General features: G+C 30.5%; 1 protein-coding gene across 4 annotated transcripts in view; it reads left to right on the top strand.

The window, feature by feature from the left end:
• Window positions 1-19,261, top strand: part of LOC143047802 (microtubule-associated serine/threonine-protein kinase 3-like) — an 84,791-nt gene that overhangs the window by 63,741 nt on the left and 1,789 nt on the right. For 3 of the 4 annotated variants that reach the window (XM_076221069.1, XM_076221079.1, XM_076221094.1), the window contains 19 exons: window positions 88-111; window positions 1,455-1,527; window positions 2,126-2,335; window positions 2,917-3,015; window positions 4,659-4,785; window positions 5,316-5,368; window positions 5,671-5,753; window positions 6,157-6,331; window positions 9,027-9,118; window positions 9,587-9,667; window positions 10,236-10,306; window positions 10,744-10,860; window positions 11,225-11,335; window positions 11,988-12,215; window positions 12,443-12,582; window positions 14,624-14,892; window positions 15,095-15,255; window positions 15,868-15,978; window positions 16,592-16,803. In XM_076221069.1, coding sequence (XP_076077184.1) covers window positions 88-111; window positions 1,455-1,527; window positions 2,126-2,335; window positions 2,917-3,015; window positions 4,659-4,785; window positions 5,316-5,368; window positions 5,671-5,753; window positions 6,157-6,331; window positions 9,027-9,118; window positions 9,587-9,667; window positions 10,236-10,306; window positions 10,744-10,860; window positions 11,225-11,335; window positions 11,988-12,215; window positions 12,443-12,582; window positions 14,624-14,892; window positions 15,095-15,255; window positions 15,868-15,978; window positions 16,592-16,803 — 2,437 coding nt within the window. The remainder of the gene's footprint in view (window positions 1-87; window positions 112-1,454; window positions 1,528-2,125; window positions 2,336-2,916; window positions 3,016-4,658; window positions 4,786-5,315; window positions 5,369-5,670; window positions 5,754-6,156; window positions 6,332-9,026; window positions 9,119-9,586; window positions 9,668-10,235; window positions 10,307-10,743; window positions 10,861-11,224; window positions 11,336-11,987; window positions 12,216-12,442; window positions 12,583-14,623; window positions 14,893-15,094; window positions 15,256-15,867; window positions 15,979-16,591; window positions 16,804-19,261) is intronic. The other variant, XM_076221087.1, reaches the window with a different exon arrangement.

The raw sequence follows: 19,261 nt of genomic DNA, 5'->3' as shown, positions 1-19,261 counted from the left end.
CACAACTGTAGCTTATGTTAGTTCACTGAATAATTTGATTAGTAGAAATGATTAATTTACACCGTCCATTTTGCTTTTGGTGAACAGTTTATCCTGGCTTGCCTTGATCGAGTAAGACATTTATATATTTATGTATACATGTATATGTATGCTTATTTATGCCTTCCTATGCTTTCTATAGTTCTGCACAATTATTTGGATATGGAATTGAAGTTCTTAAACTGCTTCCACAAAAATTATGACAGCTTTCTACGACTACTATTTACTAATTTATGACTTGTTTTTCACATTATTAAGAACATTGGCTGATGTTAGTATTTTGTGCACACAAAAGATAGGGTTAAGTTTTCTTTATTTAGAAACACATATGTAATTGTATGAATGTGATGTTGCTGTGATTTATATTTGTCTATGGCAAATACTGTTGTTGGAATGCCTCTTGTTGTAATGAAAAAGCCTCAATTTAATTTTCCTGAACTTGCTTTGACTCTCCTTTTAAAGAATGCTGATGGGAGTTTTGTTATGAACAAGACTGACTTTTTATATACTTATCAGTATTAGTAAAACATTTCTAAAGAAACGAAAAAAATTACCATGGTAATTAAATGCATGTTCAGAAATCTCATGTTTCCTTTGTTGTTCATACTTGTATGGTGTATTTGAAACGATTCTCAATATTTTACTTTCTATATTGCCAGTATATAGTTATAGGATTTTGTAGGATACTTGTAACTTTGCAGGGATTTATTTTCATATCATTTATATTACACTGTGTTGTCAATTTCATTTAAATACTAATTCACTAATTTTGGGACATAATATCAAAATAAGTCTCTGTCCAATAGTTGCTAGGTTAAATATAATTTTTTAAGATTTATTTTTGAAAGGGAATAAGACATGTTGAATCATAAATAAAATATCTCAGTTTAAAATACTGTAAATTCAGAAATTATTGACTGCATTTATTATTTGGATTTTGTCAGTTTATTGAAAAAAAATCTTTTTTAATTCATATGAAAAATTAAAATATGTGACTTTAAATTATTGCGATTATGACCCTGTCTAATTTTTCCCAATAGTAAAAACATCGCAATAATTTCTGAAATTGCAGTAGATGAACAACAGGTCCTAATAACTCTTTATCACTGTAACATGTGATACTATTTATCTGATCATTTACACTTATATGCATGTATATTAACAATGTTTATATTTAAAATTGTATCATTTACAAATTTATTTCAATACACTTTTTATTTAGTTTAAGTAGCAATATTAATTTTGTAAAGAATACTTTAGCTTTGATATAATTTGTTGTAAAATGTCTTTGATAAGTTATAGTTCTTTTTATTTTGCTGTTCTTGCTAAAATTTTTAAATATTGTTTAAAAACATTATAATCCAGTTTATATTTATGAGAAGATTTTTGATGATAATATTTCCTTGTTATTGTAGTACTCCAGGTGCTTCCCCAGGGGGAGATGAAATAGTGATGATGAATGGTGTATACAAAGACAGATTTCCTAAGGTAAGGACTTATGAAAGATTATATATTCCTGTAGGATTTGCACCGGTTTATTTGTTACCTGAATGTTGCTGTGAATTGTGGAATTCGTGTCATCGCACACTCTGGATGAGACGGTCTTCACACTTTTTCCCCACAGTTTCTGCATTTTAAAAAATCTATTTGAACATTCAGGGGATGAAAAAGAAACACCAGCAAAACTACAAGACTTGGAATCTCATACCTTCTTAGGTTCCTATCATCCCCTTGAAAGCCCAATGACCCATTAAAACAACTGTTCTAGTTATAGGTATGCCTGGTTATTGGGGATTCCACATTTTATACTAGAGTTAGACATTTTTTCTTAAAATCCATGGTTTTCTATAAATCAAAGTTCTACAAGTTCGAAATATTTGAAACAATTTGAATTTGATAGGAAAACAAAATATGGCAAAAAATATTTTATTTAAGATGTGTATATATCGTTATGCATCTATACAGCCTTAACACAATTTTTTTTTAAAGAATGGAACTCATAAACAAACATTTCTATCTGCGAATTAAAATTTGACTATAATATGCATTATTGTAAGAATATTGAATACTGTTTGTACTGTTTTAGGCCACATCACAAATGGAAGAAAGACTGAAGAATTTTATAGATCTGCACACTAAAATGGAAACCAACCATGAATGTGATGCTATATCTAGATTCCTTCATAAACAGGTGTTAGAAATGGCCAAAAATACCCTGGAGAAATCTGAACAGAAACAAATTACAAGTTCCTACTTCTATGAAGTTTCTGAGAGTCTAGAAAAGCTTGTAGAGGATGTAAGTCATGCATGTAATCACAAGTGTAGAAGTTAAATAAAATGGCAGAATGTTTCACTTTTAATCTGAATTTGTAGTATTTTAACTAAATATTAATCAAAAATTATTTATCTGGTAAAAATACATTATTTTGAAGTGTATTCAAGTTCTTAACCATCAAAGTTAGTTGTGGTTTTCTCTGTTGCTAATCAACAGCTTTTGCTGAAGATTATGCATTATTGATATAAGTGGATTTAGAGAGTCTTATAGAATATTACTGAGTGCCTATGTGGTATACTGATATAGTTTGGTACTCAGTTTAAACTTTAATGGCTAGCAAATAAATCTTCCTACACATCTTTGAAGAAATTATTGTTGAGTGATAAGTGTATTTGGTTGAAGAATTCTTTATTTTGATACTGAATTCATAGTATTTCAACTATAGCATTACATATGTAATAAAAAAAGTAGTTATCTGGTAAATAATACATATTTTTGGAACTGCATTAAACTATCACTGCTGACAAAAAAATCTTTTTATATATCTTTGAAGTAATAAATGTAGTCGACAAGAAACGAATTTATATTTGTTTTCATTTTAGGCTGAAGAAAAAGAAGAAGAAGCATATAATTATATCTACCCTTTGATCAAGAAACTGCTACTTATAATATCCAGACCAGCTCGCCTGTTAGAATGTTTAGTAAGTATTAATAATATGCTATTATAGGAACACCCATTCATTAATACTATAATATTGATGTAATATTTATAATATTTTGTAAACGACTAACAATATGCAGTTTATCTACCTGAAGAATCCCTGAACTTCTGGTACTAATGAAACAGGGACCTTCACTGAGATAGCTGTGTCAGTGGAGTAATTGTTAACAGCGAGCAATACTGTTGTTGAATAAAAAAAAAAAAATAATATGCTATATAGCCTTCCAAATACCGTTTCGATCCCTAACATCACTGAAGAGACATTTATTGTCGAAATCCAGATCTGGTGTACAAAAAATATTAACACCTTATGTTCGTGGCATTACATCGTGCCCACAAGTTAGTGTTTTCTGTTTAGTACCTATTAAATTTTTATTAAGATCCATTTTGTTACATCTTGTGATCAATTTTATTTGGCAATCGCCAATGGCAGTCAGCAGGGTTAAAGAACATCAGTTGTTCCACCTGTTAGTCAAATGCGTTTTGTTTAAATATACTTCTTCACTTTTTTGGTCTTTTGGAAAATGTTGTTTGTGCTGTATTTAGACCCTTCTACAACGAAATTTGTTTTACATGCACACAAATAAAGATTGCGGTTTTTATCCAACACAATCATAGGTTTAAACTTAGTTTTCAATTTAGACTTATATATGAGTCTAAAAGATTGTGTAACAATACCGATATATATATGCGAAAGCAAATTTACAGATCTAACATTGTTGGGTTTATGTTTAGACGAGTTGTGTATACATAATGTACACAGCCATGTATCACCATAATTGCTGATATATATATATATATAGATATATACAACTCGTCTAAACATCAACCCAACAATGTTAGATCTGTAAAGTTGCTTTTGCAAATTTTTTGTTCTTCCCTCGCCGCGATTCGAACCCATGCTACTGAGATATCCTGACACCAAATCGCCTGCACTGTAGCCGTCCCGCTAGACCACACGACCACCTGGGCTTCACAAAAATAAAGCTTTCGGTGGCCGTGTGTTACTACAGTATATATATATACACTAACTTAGTCTATATTGCATGCATAGAATATAAGTTTGCTAGTTTCTTAGATGATTTAGGATTTTTTTATTTTCTGTTCTAGATTAAGAAACAGACTGCTCTTTTAATAGGCAGTAAACAAAAGTGACCTTGAACGAAGGTCAACCCAGTAAACAAGGAAACAAATCACTTCCTTTATTGTTTTTATCACTCTAGTTTATAGGCAACAAGTGTTTCGACTCAAGAGTGTGTACAAATGACCAAGGAAGTTGAGATTCCTATAAAACTCCCAAGCTTTAGTCATGAATAAGACGTCATTGCTTTTCTTTTTTTTCTTTTCTTTTCTTTTTTTTTTTTTTTTTTTTTTAGGAAACTCACAATTTTGAAAGTCAATGCAAAAAAAAATTGAGCATGGTTTGCTTTCATGAAGAAATTTAATATAACTCAACCAAAATGCCATAATTCCTTATATTTTCTTTAAATGGAAAGATTTAACATTGCCTCGCACAAAACTATCAAATATTATCTAGGCCTTTTGCAAGCCATTTGTACAGATTTTCTTTAGAAAAAGTAAATTGTATATCATTATGGTATTAAAAGCTAACATCTATTTCAGGAATTTGATCCAGAGAAGTTTTATAAATTACTGGAGGAAGCAGAAGGACAGGTTAAGGAAACTGTGAAGAAAGATGTCCCACAATATATATTTAATAAACTAGGACTCAATAAAGACTCTTTAAAAGGTTTATATTTGTGATAAATAAGTGTTTTGTCAATGATGTTTGAAGACTTGCATCAGTAGTACATGTATATCACTTACTTCTAGTCACATTACTTAAAGTTCACACAATAGATCTATTGAAAGATTATTGTGTAAACAAAGGACCATATATGACAACCTTAATTGTTAGTTGCTAGTATGCTGAATGGTAAAAGTAAAGATAATTCAATATGTTTTTGAATAATAAAAAAAAAACAATCTAAAAAGGCTGGATAGGATGACAATTTCCATGTATCCAAAGCAAAACACACTGTTTATAATGTTTTAAACCAATCAGAACATAAAATAAAATTGAAAATGGAAATGAGAATGTGTCAAAGAGACAACAACCTGACAACGTTTTGGTGTATGCTTTTGAAAGAATTACGCAGATTACATTATATTCTTGTAGTATTTGATTATTGATTCAGTGTGAAATAAATTTAAATCTGTTATACATAATTTCTGACTATGCATGATATAACTTGATATTTTTCAATGACTTCATTACAGAATTAACAGACCCCCCATTGATAGACCCAGATGAAATAGATACAACAGATGAGGTAAAATAAACATTACTTTGAAGATAAATGTTCACTTCCCAATATTTGCACCCGTAGAAATCATTTTCAACTCTAAGTCAAAGATTTTCTAAATATGTCCTCTTTAAGATTTAAAGACTATGCTGTGTTTTATAAAGGCAAAATAGTTTGATTTTTAAATGCAAACATTACAAATATTTTAGAAATATGATTTATATATTGCTACCTAACCCTGATTGAACAAAAGGATTTTTTTTCCATGAAAGTTTTAATTTTTCATTGATATATGAAAAAAATGATAATCAAAGTATAATTACTTTCAGGCAAGAAGTCATGTACCAAAGTTTAAAACACCTACAGAAGATGACTTTGAGACTATTAAACTTATCAGTAATGGAGCCTATGCGTAAGTTTGATATGTCAACTTGTTAACACTTGTTCGGTCTTTTATTGATATGATAAAAATCTGTATTTTATTGATGTAACTGTGTTAGAAAAGCATTAGCTAAGATTAAGACAAAACAGATTTTTTTTTTTGTTGTAAGTATTTTAGTATGTTATAAATCAAATTAAAGACTATGTGTACATTTTGTGGTAATGAATTTGTCAGCTAAAGCCCTTTAATATGGGATTTATTTCACTAAACATGAAGTTGAGCAGGTAATTATTTTAAAAAAGAAAATAAGAAGCTTTTATTTGAACATTAAAACAGAATTGGAATATTTATCACCTAATCTGCTGTATTTGCACAGTCTCTTGAAACCTTATTATGTTTCAATGAACTATATCTGACATGTTAACTGTTTCAGGTCTGTGTATTTAGTACGACACAGAGGAACTAGACAGAGATTTGCAATGAAGAAGATCTGTAAACAGAATGTAGTTCTGAGGAACCAAACAGAACAAGTATTTACTGAACGAGATATCATGAGCTTTACAGACAATCCATTTGTAGTTAGCATGTACTGTAGTTTTGAAACACAGGTAATTTGAAAACAGGGAAATCTATTTTTAGCTAGCATGTAAACATAGTTTTAAATTGGTTGTTGGATTATTATTAAGTACCAGGAAACAGTCTTCTTAAAATGAATAAATGAAATAAATAAGACAAGTGAACCAACAAAACCCAAGATGAACACTTAGCAGAGATGGGTCTGATTACTTTCAATGTAATTGATTAAATTACAATTACTTTGTTATTTGTACGATTAAATTAAATTAATGATTACATCATTTCTGAAAGTATCTGATTAAATTAATGATTACATTTGCAAAGTAATCATGATTACATCTGATTACAATGAAAAAGAAAATAACATTTTGAATGATGTGAATGAATAAACATTTAATATAGCTAGTATAACATTTTTGAAAAAGAATTTTTTTTTTTAATTATTATAAAATGATAACTTCAAACTTCATCCATTTAATAAAACAAAAGTTCAATGTATATATACATGCACATTGTGTCTCTGGTTATGACTTATCACACTTTATTGTCATTGATCTCTGAATTGTTTTGACTTTAATGAATAAAGTTTTATGAAGAATCTGCTGTAACTTGCCTTCTGATCTCTTCCAGACTTTATATGTATTACAAGGTGCAATTTATGGAAGTTTATATTAAATATGAATGAAATGAAGTTAACAGTTAAAAACTATTTGAAATTTTAATAGAATTGTTAAATCAAATTGTAAACAAAATATAAGTAGTAAAGTCATTGCATTTTACATGTCCAGTCCAAATCCATACCAAAATTTGTTTATTTTCAACAACATTTTTGTCCAACTTTTATTTAGTTTGTGCTAATTAGACAATTGATTCAGGGTTTATAAAGAAAAGTATTAATTGAATGTAACAGTTATTATCAAATATACATATATGTATATATATGATATATGTACATCTGTAAATTGTGAATATATATGTACAATATCTTTTTTCAAAGGCCAGAGACATATAATTGTAATATATGTCTCTGCTTTGGCTAATGATGAATTTTCAATACTGTAACAGTTTATTTTTCAATTTTTCAAATCAATTAGCATGCTTAAAGTAAACAAAAATAGTTTAACATGTAAAATATTTATTAAATATGAATAACAAAAAGGTTCATTAATTTACATAAACACAGTTTTAGATTTTTTTCATTGTAATCAGAATGTAATCAAAAAGTAATCAGGATTACAGGCTGTTTTAAAAAGTAATTGATTAAATTAAATTACATGTAATCAGATTTGAGGCTGATTAATGATTACACTGATTACTTGAAAAATTGTAATCAATTACAGCTGATTAACGATTACAATTACAATTACCCCAACTCTGACACTTAGGAATCCTGTGGTTGTCTTAAAAACTTATGAGCCTTAACTTCAGAAAGATAGCATCATCACAGTAGCAGCATTGCAAGTTATTTGATAGGTCAACAACTTTTGTCTTGTTTTTATCTATTCGTTGTCCTTTTAACACCACACTAACTGAGATACATGTCTCCCTTGTAAATAATTTACAATGTAGTGTATATTTAAATCTCTTTTTAAGGTACTATTTTTTCTGCTATAGTTGGTAGGTTTGACCTACTGATGAGAAGTAGGGTTTTGTAAGATGTTTACAGGGAGATAAGTCTACCAGTTATTATACTAGGAAATTGAATGAATATTTGTTTAGTCTAATTGTATAAGTCAATGTTTCAATTTAACATAAAATATAAGTTAGTACAGAGAAATATTCTACTAAACTCACCACGAAGAAATGTGAGTTAATCAAAAATGATACAAATACCTGATTATTAACAGGAAGCTATCATTTTAGCAGTTTTACAGGAAAAGCTTAAGAAGGTGAATATATGTAAATGAGAATGTTTTTTTTTTTAAAAGCCACAGTATAGCTCTTAATGCTGAAAGTAACATTAAACAAAGCCACAGTATAGCCCTTAGTGCTGAAAGTGGCATTAAACAAAGCCACAGTATAGCCCTTAGTGCTGAAAGTGGCATTAAACAAAGCCACTGTATAACCCTTAGTGCTGACAGTGGCATTAAACAAAGCTACAGTATAGCCCTTAGTGCTGAAAGTGGCATTAAACAAAGCCACAGTATAGCCCTTAGTGCTGACAGTGGCATTAAACAAAGCCACAGTATAGCCCTTAGTGCTGACAGTGGCATTAAACAAAGCCACAGTATAGCCCTTAGTGCTGAAAGTGGCATTAAACAAAGCCCCAATATAGCCCTTAGTGCTGACAGTGGCATTAAACAAAGCCACAGTATAGCCCTTAGTGCTGAAAGTGGCATTAAACAAAGCCACAGTATAGCCCTTAGTGCTGACAGTGGCATTAAACAAAGCCCCAGTATAGGCCTTAATGCTGAAAGTGGCATTAAACAAAGCCCCAGTATAGCCCTTAGTGCTGACAGAGGCATTAAACAAAGCCACAGTATAGCCCTTAGTGCTGACAGTGGCATTAAACAAAGCCACAGTATAGCCCTTAGTGCTGACAGTGGCGTTGAACAAAGCCACAGTATAGGCCTTAGTGTTGAAAGTGGCATTAAACAAAGCCCCAGTATAGGCCTTAATGCTGAAAGTGGCATTAAACACTACAGTCAATCAATCAACGTAAGTAAGACAGAATAAAACGTTTTCATTATGTCAGAAAGAAAATGACATTGCTTTGTCTTTTTGTAGAAACATCTGTGTATGGTGATGGAATATGTGGAAGGTGGTGACTGTGCCACGCTGTTAAAGAACTCAGGGGCTCTGGTTTTTGACTTGGCAAGGTAAATATGATATGTTTATAAATATTTTTAAACCTAATAAATAAGCAATTGGTTATATAGGGAGTAAACAATGCATGAATCCTTAAGTACCTGATATATTGTCTAAAATAAATGATTCCTTAGGTAACTGATATATTGTCTAAAATAAACCAAATTGATTGGTCAACCAAAATTTAACTGGGTACTCATATACAGTAAGACAATGGAATGACTGTTATTTACTTTCAATAAGAAGTCAGGATTTTAAAAGTGTCCGATCATGTTTTTGGTGATTTGTTGAAACTGAGATTCCATTTTTTGTATTTTAGTCTAATGTATCAGACAATTATCTTATGAATAGTAATTTACAGTACTTTATAGATATATACTCCTTAAAAAAATAATGGTAAATTTTTAAAGGCACTGAGAATTCAGAATTCTTGTTTAATGTACAACTATATGTAGAAAATGAGTTCTATTTATTTTAAGGATGTATTTTGCTGAGACTGTTCTGGCATTAGAATATTTACACAGTTATGGTATAGTTCACAGAGATCTCAAACCAGACAAGTAAGTTAACTTAATTATTTTCACTTCTTTGACACATTAAATGTATTACTTGTTTTAAGACAACAGTATTCTTTTTCAATTTTCTTTATTAAACCAAATACTGTAAATATAGAAATTATAGTGTGCATTTATTATTGCGATTTTGTCATTTAATAATAAAATGCGATTTTAATTTTTGCGATATTCATAAAAATCCTGTTTAATTCATATAAAAAAAAATTAAAATGCGAGTTAAATTTTTGAGGTTATAACCCTATTGCATTTTTTGCGATAATAAAAGCATGGCAATAATTTCTGAATTTACAGTATTAGGTGAAATAATAAGTTTCTTTATAGTAATGAGGAAATTATTTGACTTTTACATACATATGAAGTAACCAGTGTTATAATAAATATGATTTGGATCTTTAGAAGTGATTTTGTCTTGTGTCATATTTCTACAGAGACTGTGTCTGTTTAAATGGGAAAATATTTCAATTTGTATTAAAAAGAAAGTAATTATTTTATTTTATCCAACATTATTTATTTGTATTGTAAAGTATTGATTATGTCTTGGGTCTTATTTCAGTCTGCTCATCACAGCTACAGGACACATTAAGTTGACAGATTTTGGTTTATCAAAGATTGGCTTGATGAGTTGTAAGTGCCATTTTATTGCTCTCCTATGCATGAATAAGATAGCTGATATTTTTGCAGAGGTTACCTTTTTTTTGGTCAAAATCTAGCCTCAACTTATTGAATGACTGAGGGTATAAACTTCTTCCTGACTTAGACTACATTTCGTACCCTGAATATTATGAAAACATAAACGGGATGGCTGATGTGTTGATGACGTATTACAGACTATTATATACACCCAGACAATTGTCGTTTTCTTCCATATGCTTGTAAATTGATATTTCCAAACTTAAAGGATTGAGACAGTCAGGGCAAGTCTTTTAACCTGCATCAGAGATGATTCCTGCATATAAAAGGTCACATTTGAATTTTTTTACACAAAACAAAATAAAGATAAAACAAGTTTCTGTTTGAGACAAGTTTATATCAATTTTTGCTGACATAATATTATTTTACAGTGACAACAAATTTATATGAGGGATCAGTAGACAAAGACTGTAAACAATTCCGAGATAAACAGGTTCAGGGAACACCAGAATATATAGCTCCAGAGGTCATCCTTAGACAAGAATATGGTAAGTTTGTATCAATCAACAGTTTAGGAAGTCATTCAAGCACTGATGTTCAAACTTTTTCTGTTTAGTTAGAAAGCACTTATTTATAAAGAAGAATATGGCAAAGCTTTATGTATCAAGATAATATTATTTCAAGAATTTTATTTTGGTTGTATTTATGTAAGTGAGGATTGAATTTTAACAAATTTGAAAGATCTTGAAACAGTATCTATTTGTCTAAGTACAACAATCAGTTGGTTACACTAAATTCTGAAAAAATAAATAATAATCCTACAAAAAATGTTTAAAAAGAGATATGACTTGATAAGTTTATAAACTATTTTAACAGAAGGATATATATCTGTCAGTTAATGTATCTTTTCAGGCAAGCCAGTAGACTGGTGGTCAATGGGAATCATATTATATGAATTTTTGGTTGGAATAGCACCATTCTTTGGAGATACACCAGAAGAATTGTTCTCTCAAGTCATTAATGGTAAGTTAATTATTGTAAATGGGAACAAAGGCTGTGATCTTAAATGATCGTGAAGAAAGTTGGCCACAACTGGTAAAACAAACGAAAAAAACTTCTATCAAATTTCTTGTTTTTGAGGTATACTATGTGTCTTTGGGAAAAATTATTCATTTTACTAACTGAATCATAAAATTTCTATTTTTTTGTAATAAAAGATAAGTTGTTTTTAAAACAAATTTGTTGACTTATTTATAAGAGTAGAAATCTTATGTTGTTATTTTTCCAATATCATTGATTGATTGTTGGTTAGTTAACATCCAGTGGCAAATATTTCATGCATATTCAGGACGATCAATATCAAAATCAGGGAATAGCAAAATAACTATTATAGAAACTTATGTTTTCTTAATGATTTTACAGAAAAAAGGGAAATCTATACACTGTAATGGATTAACACTGTCCTAGGCAATGAAGAATAAATGGTGTAACATAATTTTATTTTTATGTAAAAACTAAATAGATCCTTCAAATATTGTTACGAACGATTTCATAACTGATAACTGTTCAATATTAAAAATATAATAAATTATATAGTATAACTTAAAAGAAAGCTGCAGATGAGATTAAAGAGGGATAAATCATTTCATGTATTTGTTATTTCTTTATATTTTAGAGGAATTAGAGTGGCCAGAAGAAGAAGATTGGCAGGTACGAGATGATGCTAAAGACCTAATAGCTAACTTACTACAACATAACCCAATTAATAGACTAGGTTCTGGTGGTGCAGCCGAAGTCAAGGATCACATATTCTTCTATGGTTTAGACTGGGATAATTTACTGAGAAAAAAGGCTGAGTTTGTACCTAACCTAGATGATGATGAAGACACCAGTTATTTTGATCGTAAGTTTAAAGATAAATATACATCAACTATCAACTTTCAAAAGTTAGAATGCATTTTATTCGCCCTTTGAAGAACAATCAATCAGTTGTTTTTTTTAGATCACAAATTCATCGATAGTATTATTAGTATACCTCCCTAAAGAACATGCATATTCTATTTGAAAAAAAAATTCCAGAGGTGATTATTGCTAGCACAAATTTATACTTATTTTTTATTAATATTACAGCTCGTTCTGAAAGATACAACCATGATATAGAGACAGCAGAAGATACTGAGGACGAACCAGAAGATTCTCTCTTCCATAGCTTTAATTCATGTTCTCCTAGATATAGTAAAGTCTACAGTAAAATAGAGGAACTACATGAGGTAATGATAAATGATTGATTCACTTGATTATGTAACCACTAAGTAAACACAATTGCCTCTGAACTGTTTGGTAATTGATAGTATCATGAGCTTAGAAATCAGTGCTTGGGTATTGACTGTGTTTTACAAGATACTTTTTAGCTCACCTGGCCCTTTTACAAGATACTTTTTAGCTCATCTGGCCTGAAGGGCCAAGTGAGCTTTTCTCATCACTTATAACTCAAAAACCAATGTATTTAGAGCAAATCTGACAGGGTGTGAAATTGTTTATTAGGTCAAGATCTATCTGCCCTGGAATTTTCAGATGAATTGGACATCTGGTTGTTAGGTTGCTGCCCCCAATTGGTAATTTTAAAGAAATTTTGTAATTTTTATACGACCCCAAAAAATTTTTGGGATAGTATAATGGTATGATATCGTCGTCTGCGTTGTCGCCGTCGTCTGAAGACACATTGGTTTCCGGATAATAACTTTAGTTTAAGTGAATAGATCTTCATGAAATTTTTTCAGAAGGTTCAATATTACAAAAGGAAGGTTGGGATTGATTTTGGGGATGATGGTCCCAACCGATAAGGAATTAGGGGCCCAAAGGGGCCCAAAACAAGCATTTTTCTAGTTTCAGGATAATAACTTGTGTAGAAGTATTTCAATTGCTCTGAAATAATATCGCAATGTTTAAAACCACAAGTAGAAGGTTTGGATTCATTTTAGGGGTTATGGGGCCAAAGTTTAGGAATTAAGGGCCAAAAAGGGGTCAAAACAAGCATTTTTCTAGTTTCAAGACAATAACTTATGTGTAATTGTATGGATCTCTCTGAAATTATACTACAAGGTTCAATACTGCAATGGAAAGCATGGGATTGAGTTTAAGGGGGATTGCTCCAAGGGGGTTTCAAAAAGTTGGGGGGGGGGGGGGATTTTTTGTTTACGAATTTTGAAGGGCTTCCTTTTTTTTCAAAATTTTTCAAATTTCGAATTTTGAAAAGTTTCAAGAAGAAATCTTCAATTGCACAGTATTGTGCAATAGATTTGTTAGATCTTTGACCACATTAATTTTGTGACAAAAACCTATATTATGTCAAAAATTTGATCACAATCCAAATTCAGACAGAATCAAGCTTGAATATTGTGACCAAATTTGCCGCAACTGCTCAGGGTTCAACCACTGGGGTCCTATAAAGCTGCGCCCTGTGGATTACCTGGTTGGATATTATCTTGAATACTATTATAGATAGAGATGAACTGTAAACAGCAATAATTTTCATCAAAGTAAGATCTACAAATAAGTCAACAGGACCAAAATGGTCAGTTGATCCCTTAAGGGAGTTATTGCCCTTTATAGTCAATTTTTAACACTTTTCATTAATTTGGTTAATTTTTGTAAATTTTTACAAAATAATTTCCTCAGTTACTAATGGGCAAAGTTCATTATAAATTGAGATAATTGTAAGCAGCAAGAACATTCATTAAAGTAAGAACTTCATCACCACATCACCATCACCAAAACACAGTTTTGTCATGAATCCATCTGTGTCCTTTGTTTAATATGTACAAAGACCAAGGTGAGCGACACAGGCTCTTTAGAGCCTCTAGTTATTCAATATCAACCTTTACAAAAATTAAGAATTCCAGCTCCATCAAGTAAAGCTGATCTTAGACAGTTTTATCTCTACTTTAAGCCTCTTTCATAAATTTTGCTCTCCATATATTTGACAAGCTATTTAACCAAAAAACTTCAATTACTCACATTTTGATTTATAGAAATTCAAAATGAATAAGAAATGCTGATTTAAGATTATTTAAGGAAACAAGTCTACACCCATTTTGTGAAATAAGGATTAGTTTGATTTTTGGTATGGTTATACTTCATGACTATGTTGATTAAGAAGAATGAATAATTTAGAAACAAAGCAGTTTGCTCATTTGAATGAAATTTGTAATTTTCATCAACTTATTTGTAATAATAATCTTTATCTGATAAACATTGTTTTTTTTTGTCTTATTTAAATGTGAGTCTGTATCAATATATTTTATACTTCAGTATCAAGATGGTGAAAGTAGAAGGCAGAATCCAGAAGGTGAAAGCAGAAGGAGACATTCCAGTGTTGATGATATGAAAAGTAAAATGTTACAGTTAGATAGGGCAACCTTAGAGAGAAAGGATTCTAACCTATCAGAAAGCTCTGACACGTCTTTAGAACTACAGTCAATCATGAGACAAGAGACATTAAGTACGGGTACAGACTCAACAGATAAAACAGATAGTACTGTTATTAGAATGGATGAAGATGTGTTCAGTTCACCAGAATGGTAAGCAGGACATTAGTTTATGAACAGCTACAGGTCATCATCCAAAACTAATATACTTTTAAATAATTTCTTAATTATTAAAATATGATTAAAAACACAAGTTTTGATCTACACTTATTAAAAATAGAATTAGAAAATGTCTTTTAACTATTGATCTGTATAAGAGATTTATGTAATACTGAATGTATTATTTGTACTTCAGCACACCTAGATTCCAGCATCCTAAGACAAGCACACCAGAGTCTGGCAAATCTGAAAAGGAATATACTGCCGCCAGGAAAGAGAAAGCTCCACCTATTAAAAGTATGATTCCAAAGTTTGCTATCTCTTCTGATGATGACAATATCATTACAAGTCCTAAAGGTAGGTTGTTCAGTGATTTAGATATTTTTGCAAGCATAGGTTTTGGTTTCAAGTTAGTGTTAAAGTGCAGAATCAAAAGGCATTTGTCCTTTTAACATATCAATATCAATTTTGTTATATAAATGCTATAGCAAATTGCATTTTGATCATCTAGTAGAATCTGTTATCTCATTTCTTTAGTGATAGGATGTTGTATGAAGCTAGTGCAGTGTATAAATAAATGTTTTTACCATGAAATGCTTACATGATCTATACATGGAATTTAAATTTTCAGTATATTTGTATATATTATATCGACATAAAATTCAGGAGTTTGATTCTCACCTTCAATAGCAATTGTACATAGAAAATAATGAATAAGTTATATCAATGGTTTCAAAGGAAATGCTCCATCTTTTAATTTATAATTGTTTGCATCTTTTCTGTTATCTTCTAACAACAATGAAACCTATTCAAATAATTTTTATATGTTGAAATCAATATTGCCTTGACAAAACACGGTAGGTAGGGTACCTTGATTTGTAAACTTAACCAAAGTAATGTTGAATTTCGAAATTGTATCTCAAACAAAAAATCTTACAGTTAATATGAATGTATCTATTTTCATCCCAGAATTATCCCCTGTTGACGAGAATAAAGAGAAGGAACATAACTCTTCCTCAAAGAAACATATCCAGAAATCACTTTCTGCAACAGCTTTAACATTGCTTATCAATCCTAATGGTAAGTTTGACATATATACATATACATTTGTAAGAAGATGTGGTATGAGTTCCAATGAGACAACTCTCTCATCCAAGTAACAATTTAAAAAAAAAAACGTTGTAGGTCAAAGTACAGCCTTCAACAAGGAGCAATGGCTCACATCAAAAAAGCAAGCTAAAAAGGGCCCTCGAAATGACCTGTGTAAAACCATTCAAACTGGAATGTTCATTGAACAGTCCATGATTTTATTCTGACAGAATTTATTATTGATTTTGATAAGCTATATTGAATTTTTGATGATTGTCAAATGATTTATGTCTCCCCTCAAAGTTATGAAGGCAGTGGCTAAAACATAAGATTTTCTCCCTCTTTTCATTTCATGTGAAGTCATGCAATAATCAACCAGATGATTCATCACAATTTCTAAATTGATTCTCTTATGCATTAAGACTTTGTCATAGAATAAAAAATAAGTTAAAATAAGCCTTTCTTACTTGAAGTATTATTCAATTTTCAATTGCTTTTACAATACTAGCAATTTTGTGATACTATTATAGAACAAAGATGCTATGATCCAGAATTTTGCTTTCTTACTTCTGCCGTTAGTTATTTAATGCAGTTGTATTTTTAGATGAATTTGTGGTGAAGCCAATGACCTCACCAGGAGGATCAAGTGCCAGTTCAAGAGACGGGTCCCCTTCACGAGACATTTCACCTTTGGCTAGGAGTCTTAAACCACCTTTGATAATTAATAAAGGAGCGAGAGGTTTTGGTTTTACTATAAACAGTATTCGTGTGTATCATGGAGATTCTGATGTGTACAGTTTACAACATATTGTCACAGTAAGTTTATATTTTCTATTCACAAGGAAGTATCTTGTATCTGAAATTCCTTTGTCCTAAAATTAAAATTTGAAATGCAGCCATGATTCATAGATATTCATCAACACCATAATGTCAATAAATTGTATTTATTAGGCTTTGTCCTGAAACGTCCAGGAATCAAAGGCATCAACCATTTGTTAAAGTTTGTGGTAGGTCAGTTTAAGGAGAACTATGAGTAATGCAATTGTTTCAGCATTGACCCATCTCTTTTCCTTGAAGATTTTTTTGTCATGGTCAATAAACTTTGAAACTAGGTATAGTTAGCATGTTAAAGATTGTCATTGGGTTAGTTTATGGTGAACAACTTATGGTAAGTCAATGATATTTGGTATGCAGTTGTAGGAGTATTGGCCCTTCACATTTCAATGAAGATAATTAGATATTTGGACTACACCTTATCAGTCATGATCTATTGACTTTGAAACTTTGGCATAGATTACACATTGAACATTTTGATAAAGGTCAGTTAAAAAAAAAAAAAAACACTTTTGGGATCAAAATGAGATTTGGTAAGACTTTGTTTTAACATTGTTGCTTGTCTCATTTCCATTGAGATTATTTGGTCCTATCTCTGAAGAATTTCATTGACTTGAAAGTTTTGCATAGTAACATGCTTAAGTATTGCTACTTTTAATTCATCTTTTGCATTAAACTATCAAAATTACATACAGGTGAGACATATCTCTGTGTTATTTGGATAACTGTTCTTCAGACCCATTGGTGGCTGGCCTTCAGCTGTTTTCTGCTCTTTGGTAGGGTTGTTGTCTCTTTGATACATTTCCCATTTCCATTCTCAATTTAATTAAGAATCATATCAAGATCTTCACCTCTTTGGATACAGATTCATCCTTGACTTTCAAATGGCTGGCTTTGAGTGATGAAGGTTAATCCGGGAAAGCGCTTTTATTAAGTGTACTTTTGAATATTTCATAGTAATACTTTAAATTATTTAAATAGGATGACACAAAGAAAACAGGTCTTGTTGGTGGTAAGACTGATTAGATTTTCCATATCGCACATCATAGTCTCAAAGCTTATCATGCTTCTTAAGAGTTCCTGAAATCTTTTCCCCCCTGGTGGTCCTCACTATTATTTCTATTGCAAAATATTAAAATTGTGTCGGTCCTTTGCAAATTTTGGTGGTCAAAACCTTAGGACCACCACTTTTTAAGAAATCTGCTTCTTATGAAACACCAATGGCTCTTAACCTTATTAGGGAATACAAAATAAAGATCCTGATTAGGCCAGGGTATTTTAATTTGTTGGTTTTTTGAATTCGCCGACCCTATTTTTCTGATTTGCAGAATAAAAATAAAATTGACATTTCAAGCTTTTTTTATTCCAGCCAACCCTAACAAATATATTATTCTTGAAAAATAAATTAACTATTCTTATGAAATGAAATGCATTAAACACTAACAGAATTGATACCACTTTGTGTTATGAAAAAATAAAAAAACTTCAAAAATAGTCCGTATTCAGTATGTTTACGTATCTAAAAATAGACAAATCAATCATGACTGACCTTGAAATGTCATTTGCACAAATTATTTTGGTGAACGAAACTTGTGTTCAAAACCATTTATGCAATAAGTTCCTTTCCCGTATTTGTCATCATTTCTTAAGATGCATTATCTCATAGAAAAAGGATTTGTCAAAACGTGGAAGACGTCAAGTTAAAGTACTAAATATAAACAAATCATTTAAAATGTTCTTGTTTCATAGATAATAAAAAAATATCTTCCAATTGGATATAAAAAGTGGGAATGCATGACAACTGAACCCGATATCCTCGTTTTTTCAGTGGACGAGTATTATGTTTTTGACACAAATGTTGAAACTTATTTTTGTACGACGTGTTTGTAATTTTTTCTTTATCAGTTTTTCGTGCTTGAAGATCATTATTCACCAAGTTTGCTGAAATTGATTAAGAGCTACATGGATCTGTTTTTTTTCCTTGCTTGTGAAATGACAATTTAATTTCGTCTTTGTCCGTGGACACAACCCCCCTTTTAGGAAATTATTAGACGATATCATGCGATGTTTATGACAGCTGAGAAATTATATTTCATCGAACTGAATTTAAGAAATGATTGCAAACTAGCATACCAAACATATTGTTAGAAAGGTGAATTAAATATATTTTTGCATATTTTTCTGTCTTGAAAGAATAGCCGATCTGACTTTTGCATGGCAAAAATCCGTAAACCAACAAATTAAAAAAACCTGGCCTTATCATGATTTACCTAAAAAAATTAGTATAAAGTGTTGCGATTTGTTTTTATTTGTCACTTTTCTTCAAAAAGAACCAATGTTTACAACAACAAAAAATGCATGAATTGTTTATTGTATCTTGAATCTGTACGTCAATATCTAGAAATCAATTGTTTGTGTATAAAAAAATACGTTTTTGCTG

Source organism: Mytilus galloprovincialis, chromosome 1 (genome assembly GCF_965363235.1).
Source record: "Mytilus galloprovincialis chromosome 1, xbMytGall1.hap1.1, whole genome shotgun sequence".
In the NCBI taxonomy this organism is placed as follows: Eukaryota; Metazoa; Mollusca; class Bivalvia; order Mytilida; family Mytilidae; genus Mytilus; species Mytilus galloprovincialis.
Note: the sequence above shows the minus strand (reverse complement) of the source record. Positions and strands in the feature narration are given on the sequence as shown.